Here is a 22849-nt window from a genome sequence, read left to right as displayed (position 1 = left end):
CTTTCTTTCTTTCTTTCTTTCTTTCTTTCTTTCTTTCTTTCTTTCTTCCTTTCTTCTTTTCTTCCTTTCTTCCTTTATTCCTTTCTTCTTTCTTTCTTTCCCTTGTATTCTCCAAACATTGTGTAATGTGTGTTACATCTGTTGTTCACTCATTTCAGTCATGTCTGATTCTTCATAACCCCATTTAGGGTTTTCTTGGCAAAGCTACTGGAATAGTTTGCATTTTCTTTCTTCAGTTCATTTTACAAATGAGGAAACTGAGACAAACAAGGTGAAGTGAGTTGCCCAGGGCCACAACTAGTAAATGTCTGAGACTGGATTTGAACTCAGGTCTTCCTGACTCCAGGCCCAGTGTTCTATCCAGTGAATCACCTGGCTGTCTGCCTGGTACATGGTGGGTGCTTAATAAATGGTGTTTGGTTAAAGAGTTGCCATGTTAGGAAAATGTATCTCCTTGTAGCCAAGCTGGTGATGGGCCTGTCAGAACTTGTCCAGCTGGTCCTCCGAAGACAGACACTCAAGCTATTACAAAGTCCAAACCTTAAGATGGTCCAGCTTGGCATCAGAGCTAATGAGAGTTTGCATTCAGTGGGCCTAGCCTGGAGAACCCAAGGTGGCCACTGGGAAAAGCCCCACCATATTCTAGAGTTTCTAAATCTATTTTTGATACCTGCTGCCTGTGAGAAAAGAACTTGGCCAAAGTGTTTAACCTCACTGGGCCTTGGTTTCCTCCTCTATAAAACAAAGGCCTCTGAGGTGTCCCTTCTATTTTATCTATAATCCTCTGACCTCAGTGGAGGGTCAGCCATAAAGGGTTATGGGCATGGATGCCGCATGTTCTGCAGATAAAAGCAGCCCAGAGCAAGGCCCAGAGTGGCCTGTGTTTGGCACAGGGTTCTTGCCTCTGAAGGAAGCCTGGCCTCACCCTCTTTTTTGCTGCAATGTGTCTCTGTCTCTGCTGTACCCTGACCAGCTGGTTTCCAGGGACGACCTGTTTCCAGAGGGTGACACCCATCATGCTGTACGTGACGAACATCACCACCAGTGGCAAGAAGTAGGTCAGGATGATCACGGTGAGATGGTACCTGGGGAGGGAACAGGAAGGTAGCCCACATGGGACATGCCGCCTCAGCCCCTAGAGGAATCCAAGGACCCTTGAGCTGGACGGGCCTCCCCCCCATCCCTGACTGAAGATGTCCCTGTCCACACCCTCCCCAACCACTGATCTGGCCTTTCCAGGTTTCTTACACTGTATTCTGCAGACACAATGATCCAGTACTGTCCTACTTTCTGTTCCTTGCACCCCATCTCCAGCCTCCATGCCTTTGTATTGGCTGTGTCCCCTATGCCTGGAATGTATTTTCTCCCCTCCCTTCCCAGCTTCCCTGGCTTTCTTCAGGACTCAGCTTAAATTCCAAGAACTGCTTTTTTTTTCTTTCTTTTCATCCCCAATGTTTAGCACACTGTCCAACATTATAAACACTTAATAAATGCCTGTTATCTTGACTTGCCTGGGAGAGATGAAAGCCCCGGGGCCTGCTGGACTGACCTGGCAGGGAACACAGCTAGGCCTCCACGCCTCACTGAGCTTCACTCTAGGGGGCTGTTTCTGAGAGCACAATGACCATGAACTTGGGAAATGCAGAAAGGGGCAGATTTTTTGTTGCTGTTTTCCCTTCCCTTCCAATACCGCAAGAAACTTATGTGTCTTACCTAGGGTTTATTACTAGGCTGAAAATAGACCCAGTTCTAGATGCCATGCCCCCATTTTATAGAGGGAGAAACTAAGGCTCAAAAAGAGATGTCCCATAGGCTTTAAAGGTTGAAGGAACCTTAAATATCACTCTTCCTCACCCTGTCCATATGAAATTCATATGAGGGAACCGAGACACAGAGAGGGCAAGGGTCTTGCCTCTAGGTCAGGCTTGGGATCATAGAGGTGCCATTCAAACACAGATCTCATGGCCCAGATGGAAGGCTCTTTCCTCTACAGGAGAGGTCCTGTCAAGCCCACACCTAAAGCAGGAGCCCCTCTTGTTACACAGATAATGGGGGAAGCACCTGTTTTATAACACTAGGCTGCTGCTAAGCCACGGTGGGGGGCCAGGCAAAGTAACTTCCTCCCCACTATCTCCAGATGGGTGTATTCCACCCCTGCATCCCTATCCCTCATCTTTCCAGCTCTCCTGGGTGATGGTGGGATGGCTGCAGAAGGTAAAGAAACTCTTCCCCCTGGTGGCCAGAGCTCACTAAATGAGCCATGAGAGGGTCAGATCCCAGAGCCTCCAATTTTGAGCCAACCTCACAGTCCTACTCATACCTGAGCAGGAATTCCTCTGCAACATCCTTGAGGAGGAGGAAGGCAGTGTGGGAAAGCAATCCCTCTTCTGATGCTTACTATTTGTGTGACCTCAGGTAAATCAACACCTTCCTGGGCCTCAGTTTCCCCATCTGTAAAATGAGGTGCTTAGACTGGATGGTCTGTGACCTCCTTTCTAACCCTAGATCTAGGATCTTAAGTAACCACCCACCCTCCTCTTGAAAGCTCAGAGCAAGGGGAACTCACTGTCTGTTGAAATACTCAATTTGATTTTTGTTCAGCCCCCATTTTTAGCAAGTTTTTTTTTTTGCAGGAAGCAATTTCTCTACAATTTCTTTCATTGATCTTGATTCTGTCCTATCTAACCCAAACTCCTGTTCCCCATGACAGTCCCTCAGATACTTTAAGATAGCTCTCATGTTCTCTACCCCCAAATCCTCCTTTCTCTAGGCTAAATATTCCCAGTTCCTCCTTAGAGGCAAAAATTCTCCCATGGACAACCATTATCCATTTCACTTTTTCCTGACACATGGGACTCCCAGTCTCTATCAAGCAGCCCCCGTATTCCCTAATTGGGTTTTAAAATTCTACTTGGTTTTCTCTTCCCTATTTAATTATAAACTGTATCAGGGAAAAGACTCTGGCTTCCCTGGGACAAAAGTCCTTAGGGTCCAACACAGGCTCTGGCTCCCAGCAGGCACTCAGGGAAGGTTTGAACAAAAGGATTCATATCTTGGATAACCTGATCATCCAGGGCCAGGCACACTGGTGATCCAGGAGAGGTTACAGATAGCTGGTCACCACAATCAAAAGACCAGTCAAACAATGAATCAGTTTAACATGCATCTATCTCCTCAGGGAGCTTATATTCTATTGTTAGATGCTATATGTACAAAATAAACACAAGGTATATGTTATAATCATGGAGAGGAGCTTCATGAAGAAGGTGGCACAGAAGCTAAGTGTTGAAAAGAACGAGGGATTCTAAGAGAGAAATGAGGAGAGGGCATTCCTGTGCCCGGGCATAGAGATGGAAGGCTGTGTGTGAGGAATGGCCACAAGGGCCAACTTGGTTCTTATTAGACTTGTTCTTGGGAGTGATGTATAATAAAAGGTAAGTTGGAGCCAGGTGTGAAGGGTTTTGAGGGTCAAACAGAGGCTTTTGTACCCAATTCTGGACTGTTAGGGATGCCAGGCTGGGGTGGCACTTCTTGAACCAACCCAATCCATCAAGTCCCCCATCCTTACACAAGGAGCTTGACCTTGCCGTCCTCCGGCCAGTTCACAATGCACTTGGTGACTCCCTCTTCCACAGTGATCGTGGAGTAGAAAAACTGAGGGAAGGCCAGTCCGGAGGCCACCAGCCAGATGGCCCCAATGATGACCTTGGTGTGGAGGGCTGACAGCCGGGGTTGGAAGGGATGGATGATGGCCATGTACCTAGAGAAGGAGGAGGCGCCATGGAAAACCACTGGTGAGTTGTGGGCATTTTCGGTTTTTATGAGAACTTCCCTTCCCCCTGCCCCTTTGACCATAACCTCCACCCTACACACAGCCCTGTTTTCCTGAGGACAGCTGGTGTAGGAGTTTAGAGATCACCTGGTTCATCTTATAAGAGAGGAAACCGAGGCTCAGACCTCTACCTCTCCCCCTTCTTTTCTCTATCTTGGGTCTTCTCCGGACTATTTCCTGTGTCCCATTCCAAACAGGTCCTTGATCCCAGTTAGCTAGGAACAAACCCAGTGAAAGGACAACTAGGTCCAGCCTCAGACACTTACTAGCTATGTGACCCTGGGCAAGTCACTTACCCCTGTTTGCCTCAGTTTCCTCCTCTATAAAATGAGCTGGAGAAGGAAATCGATGGTAAACCCCTCCAGTGTCTGCCAAGAAAACCCCAGATGGGGTCATGAAGAGTGGGACAACTGAAAATGACTGAACAACAACAAAAACCAAATGAGACAAAAATGGCAGAGAAGACCTTGAGCCTGGGCCCCTTCCCAGGATCTGCTCGCGTTTTCAGAGGGGGATTCCCCAGCCTCTAATTCCTACCACACTAGAGACAAAGGAATTCATTTAATGGTGACATTTCATGCTAGGCCAGGACATGGGAGGCTACGTCAGATTCTGCTACATTAGAGATCATCTTGTGCGAATTCTTCATTCTACAGATTAAGAAGCTGAAGCCCAGAGCATACAGTGACTTGCCCAAGGTATCTCAGTGGTACACTGGCTAGTGCGCAGGGCCTGGAGGCAGGAAGACCTGAATTCAAATCCAGCCTCAGATACTCACTAGCTGTGTGACCCTGGGCAAACCAGTAAACCTCTCTGGGCCTCAGTGTTCCCATCTGTAAAATGAGGGAAACTCTAAGGTCTCTTTCTGGCTTTTCATGTAGTTAGTTAGTTAACACAGTGGCTAGAGTCAGGGAGACCTGAGTTCAAATTTGACCTCAGGTATTTATTCTCTGGGTGACCCAAAGGAAGACACTTAACTTCTGTCTGCCTCAGTGTCCTCACCTGTAAAATGAGGATCGTAATAACCCTCATCAACCAGGGACAAATGAGATAAGATTTGTACAGTGCTCAGCCACGGTGCCCAGCACATAGTAGGTGCTTGTTTCCTGACTCCATGTCCTTTTGCCTCCCTTTCAGATCTTACGCGTTCTTACCAAACCGTACCAGGTCTATCTCTTCCCATCTCTGCTGTGTGTGAAAGGAAAAAAGGGCTTTCCCTGTTTCTGGCTAAGCTGAGGACAGGGTGCTAACGGATGGTGTTTTAGCACCCCCTCCCAAGTAACAGCTGTGTTTCAGCAGGGCCCTGCAGTGGTTTAACCCCCAAAGACAACTCCCCAGGCCCAAGGCTTCTTGGGCAGCTCTGGGAAGGCAGGTTCTGTGGGCTTTGGGAGGAGGCCTCGATTCAAAGATTATAGGAGTTAGAGCTGAAAGGAAACACAATCTCTAACATGGAAGGGCCCGGGGAAGGGAAATGACTCTTCTGAGGTTATACTCCTAGTAAATACAGAGGCAGAATTTGAACCCAAGACCTCTTTACCCCAAAGAGCTCTTAGAAGAGAGTTTCCACCTGTCCCTACAACCCAAGCTTTTGCAGAGTTCACTTTACCTCCTCACAAGATCCTACATCAGCACAAAGGGCTGAGAATCATAGGCTCATACATTCAAAACAGGAAGTACCCTTAGAGGTCATTTAGTCCAAGACCCTTATTTTAACAGATGGGGAAACTGAAGCCAAAAAGGGGAGAAGTGGCTTGCCTAAGCTCTCACAGGTCATAAGTAGTCCAGCTGGGTTCTAACCTAGGCCCTCTGACTCTGAATGTAATTCTCTGTCTCCTTGGGCTTCCCCGGAGCTCAGACTCACACAACAAGCCCACAGACATGACAGCTCAGGGGAGGAGATTATAAACCAGCAGAAGCCTGGATAATGCTTGGCCCCTGTCCAGGCCCCTTGTGCAGTTCTCAGGAAGGGGCATGGAATCACAAATCTGAGAGTCCATCAATCCAGCCTCTTCATTTGGACAATAAGGAAGCCAAGACACCAATAAGGGAAATGAGATGTCCAGGGTCAATCAATCAATAAACACACATGTGATAAGCACCTACTGTGTGCTAGGCTAAGAGTACAAAGAATGAGATAGGCCCTTCTTCCAAGAAGTCTGCCTTGTAATGGGCAAGATAACAAGTGTCTATTTTCCAGCTTCTGTTACATCCCACGTCATGATCCTGTGTTCCCAAAATGTGTTTTGGACTTGTTCCCCGCATGTCCTTAACTGCCCCCCCCAACAGAAACCCCAGAAAGATACTGCACAGAGTCCCAAGAGCCTTTCAGATTTGCATGTAAACAAGTGCCCCTGGTACTTCCTGCCTCACAGGTGGTGTGTGGGAGGGAGCCCTTCATTACTACCCAGTGAGAACAATAGCAGCGGTATTAGTAATAGATATATAGTACGTTGAGCTTTGTAAAGCATGTTGTATGCTTTTTCTCATGTGAAGTAAGTGCTGTTATTATCCCCATTTTACAGATGAGGAAACTGAGGCTGGGAGAAATCAAGGGATTTGCCTTGTAAATGTCTAAATCAGGATTCAAACTCGGGTCTTCCTGTCTTCACGGCCAACGCTCTGCCCGCTGTAGCACTTAATTGCCTGCTTATCATCAGAACCACAACTAGTGGCACCAGCAGAGGGGTAGAGGAAGGGGTATATTCACCCAGGATGAGTCCATTGATGGAGAATAGTGGGGAGGCAGAAGAACCACCTAGGTAGGAAATTATAAGATTCTTAAGTTGCCGAATGGAGCAAGGGTGTTGCTTCAGGGACAAGCCGGTCAGGGGAGAAAGGACCTTCTAAATTTCTCACCCTGGAACAAAGCCCTGATTGCCCACCCTAGTTATGGCTCTAGTAATCATTATGCTGGGCTGACACAATCCCCTGATAGGGGCTTCTCGTGCCTCATATCCTTTATTCCTTGTCCCCCACCCCCACCCCACAGCGATTCCCCATCACTTGCCTGTCCACAGCGATGGCCATCATGGAATAAATGCTCACAAACATCACCATGATAGGGAAGAAATTCTGGGAGTGGCAGAAGGCTTGGCCAAAGTACCAGATATTGTGACTGGCATAGACAAAGTTGAAGGCGACGTTGAAGGTGGCCATGCAGGTATCAGTGAGCACCAGGTTAACGATGAAATAATTAGTCACCGTTCGCATCCTTTTATGGGCCAGGATGATCCAGATGACAGTGATGTTGCCCGTGAGGGCCATCAGTATCAGGAATAGGTAAGCCAGGGCCCAGAGGGCTAGCTGCCACCCAGGCAGTGAAAATGCTGTGATGCCTGTGGTGTTGCTTTCGGATGCAGAGGATCTGTTTCCATCACTTGACAGGATGCATGTGACCATGACTTGGTGGAGGATGGGACCGAAGAACTGAAAGGATTCGAAATCTCTCGGTTTTCCCCAAATTCTATGTTTTATGGATTTGCTATGGAATAAAAATGTCTTTTGATGGGTATACTACAATAAGATGGTAAGTCTCAGAAGCCAGTGCAGTGACCTCAGAAGTCATCCTGCCCCAAACCGTCATTTTTTTCCAGAGGAAACCCAGAGAAGGTGAGGGATTAACTCACCCAAGTAGAAATTACCAGAATCTGGACTAAACCCACATTATAGAATCATAAAATAGAGCTAACGAGGCCTCATAGGCCAGCTAGCCCAACCCTCTTGTTTTACAGATGAGGAAACTGAGGCCCACAGAAGTTAAGGGACTTACCCAGGGATTCTTTCTTCTATTCCTGCCAGTTCCTTCTTGACCCTTGATGGTGACTGTTTAAGGCCAAGGGTAGAAGATTTTCCTCAGCTCCTGTGGAATTCCAGGTCCTAACCTCCTGCTTAGGCAGAAGTTATTGAATGGAAGCCTGAAACAACTCCCACTCTGATCCCCAGGATATCTTGAAGGGCTGGCTGGATCTTTCCCTCATCCAGGCAGGGGTAGGGACTGTGTTTGGGTCATCAGCTATCTCTGATTCCTTTTAAACTGCCAGGCTCAGCCCACTGCTGGGCTGGTCAACCTCCTTTCAAAACAACTGCCTTTGAAGGAAGGAGGGAGGTGGGAGATCTCCCAACTTGGACTTCCGTTCTCTTCTTTTCCCTGCAGTAACTGCTCCCTCATTTTTGTCACTGTGGGAAATCTTTAAGCTAACTTGGTTCAGGAGAGGGAAATGAAACAATTCAGAAGAGCAGTAGTCCCATGGAGAAATAAGGGTCTTCTAAAGAATAGGAAAAGAGTATTATCTTAGGATATCTTAATTCCTATTCTCTTTCAGAAAGGGATGGGAAATTTGCCACTTGAGAATTAAATTGGGGCAGTTTTATGAATCCTGATAGTAATTAGCTGTGTGACCTTGGGCAAGTAAATCACTTAATTTCTTGGGGCCTCGGTTTCCTCATCTGTAAAATTAGGGTTGGATTTAGACAGCTTCAGAAGCATTAAATCTTGTGATCTACTCTAAATCCCTCATTTTAAAGAGGAAGAAACTGAAGACAAGAAAGGAAAAGGGATATGCCCAAGGTTACAGATCACTTCCTTTCTCCTCTAGCCTAACTTGGGAAGATAATCCTGACTAACACTGAAAGATATCAGAATTTTGAATCAAAAGTATGACCAGTCTTTACTCTAGAGGACTTATGGTGAAATATACATTCCCAGAGAAGATCTTGGCAATTTCTAATCCTAAATCATAGAGTTGTCTGGGAGAAAGGACTTTATGTCAAACTCCATCACAGGTGTTAAAAGAAAAGACAGAATCTTAGCTTGGGCAGACTGTGCCTGGCTTTTGTTAGCTGGCATAGTGTCATGGCTCATAACCTCTGGCTATGACTAAATAGCTGTCAGCCTGCTCTTAACAAAGAACTGCTTTCTAGTTTCTGTACCCAAACGAACTGAAGCGGACATTGTCAGCAGGTGGCCCTGAAGAGACAAAGCTGAGAAGCTGGCAGTAGGAAGCAACACGGGAGAGCAACCTTGATATTAACAGAGGGTTGGAGAATAGAGGAGCCTAGGGATGGACAGAGACAGTGAACAGTAGCCCTAGCCTGGGGTAGTGGATAGAGTGTTGGACTCAGAGTCAAGAAGACATGAGTTCCCACCTCAGAAACTCGAAAACTGGGTGACTGGGCGAATTCCAACTCTTCCTGCTTATTTCCCCATCTGTAAAATGGGTATAATAATAGCACCCACCTCACAGAGTTATTGTGAGGCTACAGTGCTTTGCAAAACTTAAAATGGCTATATAAATGTTAGCTAATATTATCAGGCATTATGCCCAGAAGACACTAGCAGCCATTTAGCATGGGAAGTATGAGTTGCCCTCCTTGTGCGTGCCCTGTTTGTGGGTTCCCAATGTGTATACCCCCATTTGTATGTTCTTTTGTTACATGCCTTCCCTTCACGTGAGATTCCTATGAATGTTCATTCTTTCAATTGATGGTGAGGACATTTGTGGGAAAGTATGCCCCAGCAATTACACAGACTGGGAAACTGAGGCCTTCTGGGATTAAGTGATTTGCCCATTTGGTAGGGGTGGGATTCAAACTCAAGTCCCCTGATTCCAAAGCAAGTGTTCTTTCACTACCACAAAAGCTGACAAGGGTTTGAATGGGATCCACCTCTGTGGGAACTTACATTCTACAACAAAGCCTTATCTTGAAAGTACAGTGGGACTTGTGGCTGCCATGGCCTTTGGGGAAGGAGTGTATTTTTCTTTGGATCTCCCTTTTATTACTTTTTAAATTAAACCCTAGATCTAACCATAAAAGGTGGAGAGCTCTTTTAGCCTACTCTCTCCCATTTTACAGATGAGGAAATTGAGACCAGAATGGTAAATTGACTTGACAATGGCCTCTCCTATGGCAAGTAGGAAGGTTTAGTCATTGACTGAGCACCAATGGCTGGGTCTTTCAGTCCTTGGCTCAGGAAGGCATACAGCCTTCCCATGACTCCCATTCCCACCCCTTGTACCAAATAAACACTAAGCTGCTGCCATTTTGTCTAAACACTCTCAGTGTGTTGGTGGCAATGTCTTGGGGGAGGGTGCAAGATTTATGAAGCTGGAGGAGAGCCCCAGAGGTTGTATAAACCAGCAGTCTCTCCAGGCAGTCTGTTTATCTTCTGAGTATATAGATCCAGGACAATCTGAGGGGAGGAGGGTGGCTCAGTGTCTCAGGCCCAGAGAGGGGATCCCCCCAACATACACTTGCAACAGCATTTGAGAAGTGATTCCTGTGTTATCTGTTAATGGGGAGAGGTCTCAGAAGGCACCATTACTGTCTAGTAGCTTCCTGTTTTAGCAAATTATTTTTGCTCACTAGGTGCTAAGTTGGGTTGAGTTTGTTTTATTTTTTAATCTGCTGGAGAAGGACAAGCTACCAATGATAGCCCTCTAACTGTCAATGACCTGTTTCAAAGCCTGGTATGTTCCACCTTAATTAATATTCCTAACATGCCCATTTCACAGGTTTTGAAAGGATCACATGAGATAATATTATTATCGGTAATTCAATTTAACATATATCTGTTAAATACCCACTATGTGCAAGGCCTTTTCTAGAGGTTTGGGACATGGAAAGTAACTAGACATAAAACCCAGATCTTAAAGAACCTACAGTCTAATAGGAGAAAGGCAGGTGACAAAAAGCTATGCTTCCTATGAGAAGATGATTGTGAAATGAGCCATGGAAGGAGCCCGGCAAAGAGCTGGGAAATGCTTGAGGACTTTTCATTTTAGTGTGGAGCACTCAGGGAAGGCTTCAAGGAGGAGGTAACATGTGACCTGGGCCTTGAAGAGAGAGAAATCAACAGATGCAGAAGGACGAGATAGAACATGGTTTTAAGCCTGAAGCATTTCCATGATATTCTTCTTTTGGTGGAATGTCTGCCTATGTGGGGAGTGGAGTTGGTGGAGAGCTTCAGAGTGGAAAGACATTCTTCATCCCTTCTTTGAGACCCAAGTGGTCTCAAAGGTGGGAAAAGACGTGTGTGTGTGCCCATGTGTAGACAGAGTGAAAGAAAGAGATCGAGAGATGGAGAGAGACAGACAGAGACAGACAGACAGAGAAGACTGGGAAGAGAGAGACATGTGGAGGAGCTTACCAATTTGCTTCCTTAGAGACTTGGGGAAATTTCACCTTGGATAAAATCAGGGCATCTTCCTTGGTTAAGTCTTCTCTTTCACATAAATGGTATTACTCACTCTTTGCTATTTGTGATGGTCTTTTGTGCAACTAGCATTGTTGGGAAGGAGTCAAATCTGAAGGTATAAGCTTGGAACTACCCCTTCCCTTTTAAGAGATAGCAACCAAGAAAGCAATTAAACCTAAAAATAAATCATTCCCCCAGACCTGAGATATTTAGATATTTAGGGGGGCAGATACCTATAATTAGAGTGTTAGGCCTGTAGTCCAGAAGACCTGAGTTCAAATCTGGCTTCAGACCCTTACTAGCTATATGACCTTAGATAAGTCACTTAGCTACTGCCTTAGTTTCCTCATTTGCAAAATGGTGACAGTAATGCCTTTTTTTAAGGGCCTGTGATTTCCTTATTGTTGGTTCTCCCTCTTTTGAGCCTGATGTGATAGAAGACTTTGGAGTCAAAGGACCTGGGTTCAAATCATATTTCTGATACTACCTGTGTGACCTCATTCCCCTTCTCTGAGGCATTTTCCTCAACTGTCAAAACAAGAAACTGAAATTATAGACCAAATATCTCTGACCCCATAACTTCATGATTGAGAGCAGGCACTGTTTCATTTTTTTCTTTATCTTGTCCTTAGTGCCCAAAGTGGCTTTGCCTGTAATAACTCTCAAATGCCTGGGTAAAATAAAATTTCTAGGACAGCTGCCGGGAGGGTCATATGCAGAAGTGGACACTAGGGGGAGAGCTTGTCAATATCTTCTTGGGATGTCTGAAGTTGCTAGTGGTCAGTAACATGACCCAGGAGGCAGTTTTTGGACACACACACACACACATACCAATGCTTTTTCCTCTGCCCCAATTCTTTCCCCGATGCTCCTGCTGCTCCTCAAACCCCTTTATACTTCAGTTCTCCTTTCCCTCAAGTCCTTCAAGCACAGAGCAGATGTATAATTTTTCTCCTAGGTCACAGGATTCAGAGCTTGAATAGACCTTAGGGATCATTAAATCAATGCCCTTAATTTTACAAATGGGGAAACTGAGGTCCAGAGCGATCATGGGACCTGCCCATAATCACATACATGGTTAATCAGTGTCAGAGCCAGGACCCAAACCCAGGATGTCCTGGGCTTAGGGAGGAACAGGTTTCACTGAATTGCAGATTTCAGTGTTTGAAGGGATATCGACAGTGGTGTATGGAATCTCGAATCAGCTTAGGAGAGTTACATTTTCAGTGTGAGGATACACACCTCAGGAATTGGCAAACCACTACAAACTAGGGCTTGGACTGATTTGTAGATTGTCTAGACTTAAGAAAGTGATAGAGAAAATGTTAATAATATAGATTAACCTTAAACAGGTAGCATGTATATACACACTTAATTATCTCTTTCTTTTTGGGCAGCTGGTTAAATAGTACATAGCAGATGCTATGCTATATAAATGCTATTATTATTTTTATTTATTTGTATTTTTAAAAATAGAACTTTATTTTTTCCAATGACATACAAAAAAGTTTTCAACACTCATTTTATAAGGTTTTTGAATTCTAAACTTTTTTCTTCCTCCCTCCTTCCCCTCTCCCCTCCCCCAAATGGCAAGCAATCTGATGTAGGTTAGACTTTTACAATCACATTAAACATATTTCCACATTGGTTATGTTGTGAAAGAAGCATCAGCACAAAAGGGGAAAACGAAGAGAAAAACAAAAACAAAGGTGAAGATAGTCTGCTTCGATCTGCATTCAGATTCCAAAGTTCTTTCTCTGGATGTGGGTAACATTTTCCATCATGAGTCTTTTGGAATTGTCTTAGATCATTGTATTTCTGAGAAGAGCTAAAGTCTATCAGAGCTGATCATTGCATTTATTGTGTACAATGTTCTGGTTCTGCTCACTTCACACAACATCAGTTCATGAACTGATGAAAACAGTCCAGGTTTTTCTGAAGTCCACCTGCTCATCATTTCTTATGGAACAATAGTATTCCATTACATTCATATACCACAACTTGTTCAGTCATTCCCCAATCGATGGGCATCCCCTTGATTTCCAATTCTTTGCCGCCATAAAAAGAGCTGCTATAAATATTTTTGTATATGTGGGTCCTTTCCCCTTTTTATGATTTCTTTGAGATACAGACCTAGATGTGGTATTTCTGGATCAAAGAGTATGCAGTTTTATAGCCCTTTGGGCATAGTTCCAGACTGCTCTCCAGAATGGCTGGATCACTTCACAACTCCATCAACAATGTGTTAGGGTTCTGATTTTCCCATGTTTTCTCTTAATACCTCTCAGTTTCCTTTTCTGTCTTATTAGCTAATCTGATATTTTAATTTGCATTCTCCAATCAGTAGTGATGTAGAATTTTTCATATGACTATAGATAGCTTTAATTTCATCTGAATACTTCCTGTTCATATCCTTTGACCATTTATCAATAAGAGAATGACTTATATTCTTATAAATTTGAGTCAATTTTCTACCTATCTTAGACATGAGGCCTTTATTAGAAACACTGGTAATGAAAATTGTTTCCCAGCTTTCTGTTTCCTTCTAAACTTGGTTGCATTGGCTTCATTTGTGCAAAACCATTTTAATTTAGTGTAATCAAAATTATGCATTTTGCATTTCATAATATTCTCTATCTCTTTTTTGGTCTTAAATTCTTCCCTTCCCCATAGATCTGACAGGTAAACTATTCCTTGTTCTTCTAATTTGCTTATGGTATCACCCTTTATGTCTAAATCATGTACCTATTTTGACCTTATCTTGGTACATGGTGTAAGATACTAGTCTGTGCCTAGTTTCTGCCATGCTGTTTTCCTAGCATTTTTTGTCAGAGAATGAGTTCTTATCCCAGAAGCTGGAGTCTTTAGGTTTATCAAATAGTAGATTGCTATAGTCATTGACTGTCTTCTGTGCCTAACCTATTTCATTGATCCACCATTCTATTTCTTAGCTAGTACCAAATAGTTTATTTGTTTGATATATATAGTTGATTGCCACTTTATAATATAGTTTTAAATCTGTTATGGCTAGGCTACCTTCCTTTGCATTTTTTCCCATTAATTCCCTTGATATTCTTGACCTTTTGTTCTTACAAATGAATTTTATTATTATTTTTTTGAGCTCTATCAAATAATTTTTGGTAGCTTGATTGGTATGGCACTGCACAAATAAATTAATTTAGGAAGAATTGTCATTTTTATTATATTGGCACAGCCTACCCATGAGCAACTGACATTTTTCCAATTATTTAGATCTGACTTTGTGTGAAAAGCATTTTGTACCTGTTTTCATATAGTTCCTGGATTTGTCTTGGCAGTGGGCTCCCAAATGTTTTATATTGTCTACAGTTATTCTAAATGGAATTTATCTGTCTACCTTTGCTGCTGGGTTTTGTTGGTAATATACTTATAATAATAATAATACATGCTGATGATTTATGTGGGTTTAGTTTATATCCTGCAACTGTGATAAAGTGGTTAATTATTTCAAGTAGTTTTTAGTTGATTTTCTAGGATTCTCAAAGTATACCATCATATCATCTGCAAAGAGGGATAGTTTTCTTTCCTCATTGCCTTTTCTAATTCCTTGAATTTCTTTTTTTTTTGTCTCATTGCTACAGCTAATATTTTATTTTTAGTATTATTTTCATGATTGCTAACATTTACATAGCACATAGTAGGTGCTATGTAAATGCCAGCTGTTTATATTATGATTGTTTTCATAATAAAGCTAGCATTTATATGGCACATAGTAGGTGCCATAGTAAATGCTAGCTATTACTATTATTATTTTCTCTGGATGAAGCCTTGTCAGTTCCTCTAACTAATCCTCAGAGGCCCGAACTCAAAGTTCCTCTGGACTCTCTCTCTCCAGCTAATCAAGGTCTTTCCTTCCTTTTGGATCCTGGAACAGAACACAACACTCCTGATAAGGTCTGACCAGGGCAGAGGACAGAGGCATTATCACTTCCTTATTCCTATTCTTTTAATACAGTCCAAGATCAGATTAGCTTTTTGGCTGTTATGTCATAGGCTTTACTGATAGAGAGCTTGTGGTCCACTAAAACCTCCAGATCTTTTTTCATAACTATTAAACCTACATTCCCAATCTTGTACTCATGAAGTTGGGTTGTTTTTTTTTGTAACCAAATAGAAGCCTACATTTAGGAACAGGAATAGAGCTGAACCTGTGATTTTACTGATATGGGGAACTCTCAGATGAGGATATTTCCTTTACCAATACAAGTCAGCACCTTCTTTGCAATGTACAGTCCTAGGGAGTTGGGTGAGAGCATAGAGAAGCTAAAGTCAGGATGTGACCCCAGGACAGTTGTATAACCACTGCACCACACAGCCTCTCAAGCCACTGTCAAGGCCTTTTTGGATGCTACATCCCATAAAGGTGTAGATACCCAAAATTCCTTAGGAAGAATAATCATTTCTGATAAACATCCAGTGCTTTAGACATGATAATCATAACTGTCACTAGCATATCACTTCATCCCTAATGAATAGGTGTGGACTGCATTAAGGAATAAATTAAAGGTGGGGGGAGGAGGAGGTTGCTGTCTTCAAGTGTCTGAAGGGCTCCCACCGGGGATTAGACCATTGTACTTGGTTCCACTGGATGAGCTAGGAGCATGGGAAGGACCTGAAGGAAGAGGGCTGAAAGCCAATTATAAATGCAAACTCCCCCAAAGCTAGGAGGCCTGTGAGGAAGATTATGGCTTAGCTCTCACTGGAGCTTTCGGAACAAGGCTGGATGACCACTTGGCCATGGTGTTGTTTGTTGTAGGGGGATTTCTTGTATGGGAGTCAGGCAGGATCTCAGAGGATTTGGAACCAAAAGGGACCTTATTGGTCATATAGATTTTACAGATGAGGGTACTGAGTCTCAGACTGGTATCTACCCTAAGTTATACCAGTAGCCAACCAGAGAGAGCTGAAAATTGGGGCCTTCTAGTTTAACCCTCTCAATTTATAGATGGGAAACTGAGATGGAGAAAAGGTTAACTTGCCCAGGTCACACTGGTAGTACTTACTCACTGGAGGCAGGATTTGAACCCAGGTACTATTATTCCAAAGCTATTTCCTTGATATTACAGTGGGCTGGTTGTTATCTCCATCTTATAGATACAGAACTCTGGAGAGGTTAATGACTTGTTGTGCTTCATCCAGCCAGCTAGTGCCTGACCTAGGACCAGAACCCACACCACTCCTGGGTCCAGATCTTACTCTGTGTGCTAAACAAACAATAGCATGAATAATAGCTATGTGTGTGTGTGTGTGTGTATACATATACACACACACACTATATAATATATACTATTACTACTTTATATAACATAATAGCTATATAATTGCTAATAATATATAATATAAAAGAGATACCACTTTAAGCTTTCTAAATGCGTTTTACAAATATCTCATTTCTTCAATAGAATCTACTTTATTAGCATGAGTAAAACTTCATTAGGGCAGCTAGGTGACACCATAGCACATTGAGTTCTGGGCCTAGAGTCAGGAACACTTGAGTTCAAATCCTACCCCAGATACTTACTAACTGTGTGACCCTGGGGAAGTCACTTAACCCTGCTTGCTTCAGTTTTCTCATTTGTAAAATGATCTGGAGAAGGAAATGGGAAACCACTACAGTATCTCTGCCAAGAAAACCCCAAATGGGATCACGAAGAGTCGGACACAACCAAAACAACTGAACAAAAACCCCCAAAATCTCATTAAGGCAGACTGGACTCATCCAGATTAGGCCTCAGTTCCTGAGGTCCTTTTCTGCTTTGTCTCAGGTCTATGAAGAGGTTTATATACCTCCTGATATTACAAATGTAAACTCCTTGAAGGAAGGCAGTCTCAGTCTCATTTTTTTTTGTGTCTTTTTATCCCCTGCCACAGGGCTTAGCATAAAGCAGGCCTTTGATAAATGCTTATTGACTGGTTGCCAAGCAAATTAATATAATGAACAAGGCTATGGTGATATGCTGTGTGTGTGTGTGTGTGTGTGTGTATGTATGTCCCTACCAAGGAGAACCATCGGCTTTAAAGAACTAGCCCCTGTTTGTAACTATTTGCAAATACATGCTGCTAATTACAGATGTGCCCCTTCTGGGAACATCTGTGAAAGATTATGCTGAGTTAGAGGGCATTCTTTAAAGTAATAAAACTGGTTTTCTTTGAAGGTTCTTCCCTGGATCCCCAATAACCAGGATTAACAAGAGGTTAAAAACAGGGCTCTCATTATTCCCATAACAAAAGATTGTTACTAGAAGGGCTCACTTTAAATAGCGATATAAATCCTTTAGTGCTTTTTAAAGGGATGGGATTGAAAAAGTCAAAATTCTATCTCCAGGGGGACTTTCTGGCAACATAAAATGAAGTGGCCCATTGGGTAAAGTGAGTCCCCTCCCCTATTCTCTCTGTAACTGATAAATTCGATTTTCACCCAGTAGAAATACCTAATCACACAAACTACCACCTGTGAAGGGCATATTCCTTCTAAACAATGAAGCCAAAAAAATATTCGAGATTGGAAATGTCCAAATCACCTTCCATTTACTCTTTACGATGGAGTTTTCTCCAAAGGCACCAAAGGTGGTTTGACGCGAGTTTTATTATAGTCAGAGGCTTTCATTCCCAAAGCTGGCATCAGTGAGAAAATTGTTGCCCTGGTCCTCTTTCCTTCCTTCTGCCCAGCTGCCCAAATCAATGTAGCCAGCTTTCCGGATAGACTTCTCCATTTTAATGAGTTACTTCAATTCACCAATCATTTCTCCATCAATCAGTTAAAAGGCATCCATTAAGCGTTTACTCTAGGCTAGGAGCTGTGCCAGGCACCGAGGACACTGGTACAAAAAGAAAATGATCCTTACCTTCAAGAAGCTCATATTCTACAGAGAAGCATCTTTTGTTGGTCTTCAGCCTGACCCAGTCTCCCTTTCCCCACTTCCATTCTGTTCTTCCCTATAGGATAAAGTCAAAATTCTCTTTCTGTGCCTTCCTTTCCCAGCACCCCCCCCCCCAATGACTCCTCACCTCAGGATGGTCTGCCCTTTGGGCAGTAACCCTTTCTGGTTACTGGGCTATCCCTGGTGACGGTGGCCCACCCCTAGGCCAGGCCTCTGATATAGTCAAGACCTGCAAAGGCTCAGACGAATTCAGCCATGTCAGTGTGAGTCAGCTAAGGCCCTGGGAGCAACGCCCAAGTCAGGGTTCCCTCCCTAGCCCACTTTTCTGGCATATCGACCTGGCTGGGCTTCCCGGAGAAAGTTCCATTCCCTGGAGTACAGAAATGACTTTCAATTCAATTTAATAAAGTTTATCGAGTCCCTATTGTGTGCAAGGCCCTTCACTGGGCCCTGGGAAAATAAAGGTTAAAAAAAAATAGCATCTGCTCTCATGAACTTGTATGTGACACATACACAAATAAATGAAACCTGACTGACTGGAAGAGGAACAGAAGAGGGAGCCAGGCAAAGGTCCACGAGGAGAGAGAGAATAGGTTTGACTTGGGGGCTCAATATGGAAAAGATTTCACAGAATACTGAAGCTGGAAAGGACAAGAGTGTAGAACATTAATACAGGAAAGGACTTCCTTTACTTTAGGACATAAAATTTTAGAACAGAAGAGACCTTAGAACATGGGATGTCGGAGTTGGAAGGGTTCTTAGAACAGAATAATAGCACAGAAAAGCCTCATGATGGACATCCAGAGAGAAGAAGCAGAGTCTGAACGCAGACTGAAGCAAACTGCCTGCTCTTTCTCTTTTGCATTTAGTTTGTTTCATTCCTTCTTTCTCATTGTTCACTCCATTGGTTATAATTCTTTACAATCTGACTCATGTTTAATTCGAAGGTATTTGTAGAACCTTTATCGGATTGCACGCTGCCATGGGGGGAGGGGGAGAAAATTTGGAACTCAAGGGATTGTGGAACTGAACGTTGTAAACCAAAAGTAAATAAATACATTTAAAAAAATTAAAATAAAATATTAAAAACAAAACAAGACTAATAGTACAGAAAGGGACCTTAGAATATAGATGTGAAAGAGGTTTAGAACACAGAATGCTAGATCACAGAAGTTCTGAGCTGGAGGAAAACAATATGTGCAGATAAAATGTCCTGTAAATTTCCATTTACAACAATGTAAATTCTCTCCATATTCTCCTCCCAAACATCATCAACAACAGAATGCTGTAGAAGTAAAAGAACCAAGCTTGCCCTCCAAGATATAAAAATGCACCTCCCTTCCTTCTTCATAGAAGTTGGAGACTGGATACTGAACGCTGCAAGGGACGTCTGCCTCCGGTAATGCATTGGTTAGGATTGTTGAGGTGCTTTTTAAAAATTTCTTTTTTTTCTTCTTTATTATGAGGGATGGTTCTCTGCATGAGAAAAGAGAGAGGGGCATTTTGGGAAATGGAAGTGATGTAAAAACAAAATGCCTGGATTTTACAGGCAGCTATTACAAGGGGCATAATGAAAAGGTGAGGACCTTGGGGGTAAAAGAACTGAAGAAACAGGAAAAGGGGAAAAAGAATGAGACCATGGTATCTAGGTGGACCTTGAAGATGATTGGAAGTCCAGGAAGTTTGGGGAGAAGGCTGTTGTGTGTGTGTTGAGGAAGAATTTTTAATTTCTTTCAGTATTTCTTTCACACCTGCGATTTCAATGGTCCCAGGAGCTCTCTCTCCCACTGAGATCAGTGCCTGGGGAAGAATTAAAACTATCTTTGTTATTCAGATTTATTATAAGATTTAAATTCACAAGGGTTTTCAGAGATGATCTAGTCTGATGAGGAAATTGAGTCCTAGAGGAAGGAAGGCACAGCTAGGGTTTGGACTCAGGTCCTCTGGCTCCACATCCAGCAGTCCTTGCGCGACAAACAACAAAAAATTAGCTGTGTACCAGTGCTAGCCTCAGTGAAAGAGGCAGAGATTTTCTTCCAAACCTCTAGGAGTTTTTAGTCTTACAAAAGGGTAAAAGACATGCATATAAACAGCTCCTGTCAGGATGGTAATTAGCCTTTTCAGGCTCACAAAGCACTTTCCTAACAACTTTGGAAGGTAGGTGGAACAAGGCTCATCTTTATTTTTCAGATGGGGAAACCAAGGCATAAAGCAGTTAAGAGGCTTACCTAAGGCAGAGCCAGGATTTGATCCAGGCCTTCTGGCTCCAAGCCCAGAACTTTTTACTTGGATTCACAAGATACTTAGGTTTAGATAACTGCCAAGACTCTGCCTTGCTGTATTAGACTACACCCCTAGTCTCTGGAGGTAGGAATTAAGTTCGGAGCTGGTGGGAAGCAGTCCACCACAAGCTCATTCTAGTAGTGGCCTTCTGGGATGTTCTCCAGAAATCCCAGCAAGGTCCTGAGGCAGCATAATAGAGTAGAAAGAACCACCAGCCTGGAATTAGATCTGAATTGGAAACCCATCCCTGACACTTACTAGCCAGAATACAGTGTAACTCAGTAGGTCTCCATTCCCCTAAATGGGGCCAGTAATACTTAAAAATGGGAGTTATTATCCGTATTCATTCCCATCTTTTCAATACCAATTATTTCCTAGTGGTGCGCTACCCAGGCTTGAAGTCACAAAACCCCCAAATCTCCAAGGAATCCAAATTGCAGGTTCCCAAAGAGTCCTGAAGGTGGCTGGCTGGCGTGAGGAGGTTTGGGCAAGCTCCCTTTGAAGACTTCTGCACAAGAAGTGAGCTTTGGAAAAGGAAAGTGGGCACAGTCACCAAGAGAGACTGGTCCAAGTACTTTCCAAGAAGGAAATCCAGACAGAAAACTGGGTGACCTCTTGTCAAAGGGAAGTTCCTGTTTCTCACTTTGCCTCTGTATTCCCAGTACCCAGAGAACATAATAGGTTCTTAGTAATACTTATTGAATTTTATTGAACTAAGAAGTGGGAAAATCTGTTACCCCCAAAAGGGGTGGGGGGAGGAGCTTTGATAACCACATAAGGATTTTTCTGAGCCTCTGGCTTTTAATCTAAAAGTATTTGAAGACACTGAGACTGAGGGGATGGGGGACCCAGGGAATGGGAACCTTGGCCATTATAATAACTAGCATTTACAGTGCTTTAAGGTTTGCAAAACTCTTTATAACAATGAACTCATTTCAGCCTTCCAAAACTCTTGGGAGGTAGGTGTTATTATTACTATTCACATTTTATAGATGAGGAAACTGGGAAAGGGAGAAGGAGAGGAAGAGCTGTTACCTAAACTAGCTGGGGCCCCATTCAGGCAGCTGGGTCTACTCACAGGTTGTGTTTGTCCTTTGTTTTTGAAGAGGACCATAGCATCAGGGAAATGATGACATGAGTTGCAGTTGACTTTGATTTGAGTGAAGGAGGTCACAGTCTCACTTTCTCCTCCAGTCATCTGGTTCCAGTGACCAGATATTCATCAGGATGACTAGAGATGACCCAGGATGCAATGAGGAAACTGAGGCGCACACTTTCCTGAGGTTGGAGGAGTTTAAGTGACTCCGCATTGAGTTGTAGATTTCAGATCCAGGAAAGGGATCTGCAGAGATCTCCAGAGTCCCAATCCCCCTCCTTTTACTAAGGGGGAAACTGAGGGCAGGAGAGAGACAACCAGTTGACTTACCAACAGTCAGCCAGGTGAGTATCGGAGCCCAGGTTTAAACTCAGGCCTTCTGAGTTCAAGCACTGTGCTCTGTGGGGGAAAACAGCACAAAGGGAGCTGAAGGGGGAGGGGAGTCAAAATACCTGAATTCTGAAACAGAACCAGAGGCTAGCAGGTGGTTAAGCGACTTGTCCAGGGTCATACAGCTAGTGTGTCTGGGGCAAGATTTCAACTTGGGTCTTCCTGATTCCAGCAGTCTATCCATTGCACCATCTAGATTCCTGAGTTGTCTACCCCCGGAGAAAGAACTGACAGTCTGAATGAAGACAGAAGCATACTTTTTAAACTTTATTATTCCTGGGTTTTTTTTTTTTGTCTGCATTTTCTTTTGCAACATGGCTAATCTGGGAATTTTTTGCATGACTGCACATATATAATCTATATGAAATGGCTTGACTTCTCAGGGAGGAGAAAGAGTGAAAGAGAATATAGAACTCAAAATTTTAAAAATGTTTAAAAAATTTTATTTATATGTAATTGAGCAAAAAAAAAAAATAAATGTAGATTCCTGAGCTCAGGATTAATGCAGTGTATGTAAACTATAAAAAAACAGTAACTCATTTACATAGGAATTTTACATACCTTATCCCACTGATTCTTACCACAACCTGCTAGGACAAGCATTATTACCTCCATGAAATGGGGAAGAGGAAGCTGGACTGCTGGGGATTATTCAGAGGCAGCTAGTGTCACAGCCCAGTTGAGACTGGAGTTAAAATAGGGCCTCAGACCCTTAGCAGCTGTGTGACCCTGGGCCAGTCACTTCACTTTGGCCTGCCTCAGTTTCCTCAACTGTAAAATGGGGATAATAACAGAACCTGCCTCCCAGGGTTGGTGTGAGAATCAAATGTGGTAATATTTGTAAAGTACCCAGCACAGTGCTCTGCGTAGTGAGCCTAATTTTGGGGAGGGGCGCCGGCCTGCTAGCCTCTGGTTCTGTTTCAGAATTCAGGTATTTTGCCCCCCCTCCCCCTTCAGCTCCCTTTGTGCTGTTCCCCCCCCCACCCCACCCCACCCCCCCCCCAGAGCACAGTGCTTGAACTCACAAGGCCTGAGTTTAAACCTGGGCTCCGATACTCACCTGGCTGACTGTTGGTAAGTCAACTGGTTGTCTCTCTCCTGCCCTCAGTTTCCCCCTTAGTAAAAGGAGGGGG

At 43.4% G+C, this 22849-nt stretch overlaps 1 protein-coding gene and 1 long non-coding RNA gene across 2 annotated transcripts in view; both read right to left on the bottom strand.

The window, feature by feature from the left end:
- The window catches only part of TACR2 (tachykinin receptor 2), a 12448-nt gene extending 5139 nt beyond the window's left edge, over nucleotides 1-7309 (bottom strand). Inside the window, exons 1-3 of the mRNA XM_069071558.1 lie at nucleotides 6840-7309; nucleotides 3569-3760; nucleotides 926-1085 (exon numbers count right to left, since the gene is read on the bottom strand). Coding sequence (XP_068927659.1) covers nucleotides 926-1085; nucleotides 3569-3760; nucleotides 6840-7231 — 744 coding nt within the window. The 5' untranslated portion in view covers nucleotides 7232-7309. The remainder of the gene's footprint in view (nucleotides 1-925; nucleotides 1086-3568; nucleotides 3761-6839) is intronic.
- A 4779-nt stretch (nucleotides 7310-12088) lies between these two features.
- Nucleotides 12089-22623, bottom strand: LOC138148650 (uncharacterized). The gene is made up of 3 exons (XR_011165115.1): nucleotides 21309-22623; nucleotides 18075-19423; nucleotides 12089-17884 (listed from the first exon to the last, which is right to left on the bottom strand). It is a non-coding gene; the product is annotated as an uncharacterized lncRNA (long non-coding RNA).
- Nucleotides 22624-22849: the final 226 nt, after the last annotated feature.

Source organism: Petaurus breviceps, unplaced genomic scaffold, assembly GCF_028583685.1.
Source record: "Petaurus breviceps papuanus isolate PSGF00001 unplaced genomic scaffold, PetGlider_PUasm1.0 90825, whole genome shotgun sequence".
NCBI lineage: Eukaryota > Metazoa > Chordata > Mammalia > Diprotodontia > Petauridae > Petaurus > Petaurus breviceps.
Note: the sequence above shows the minus strand (reverse complement) of the source record. Positions and strands in the feature narration are given on the sequence as shown.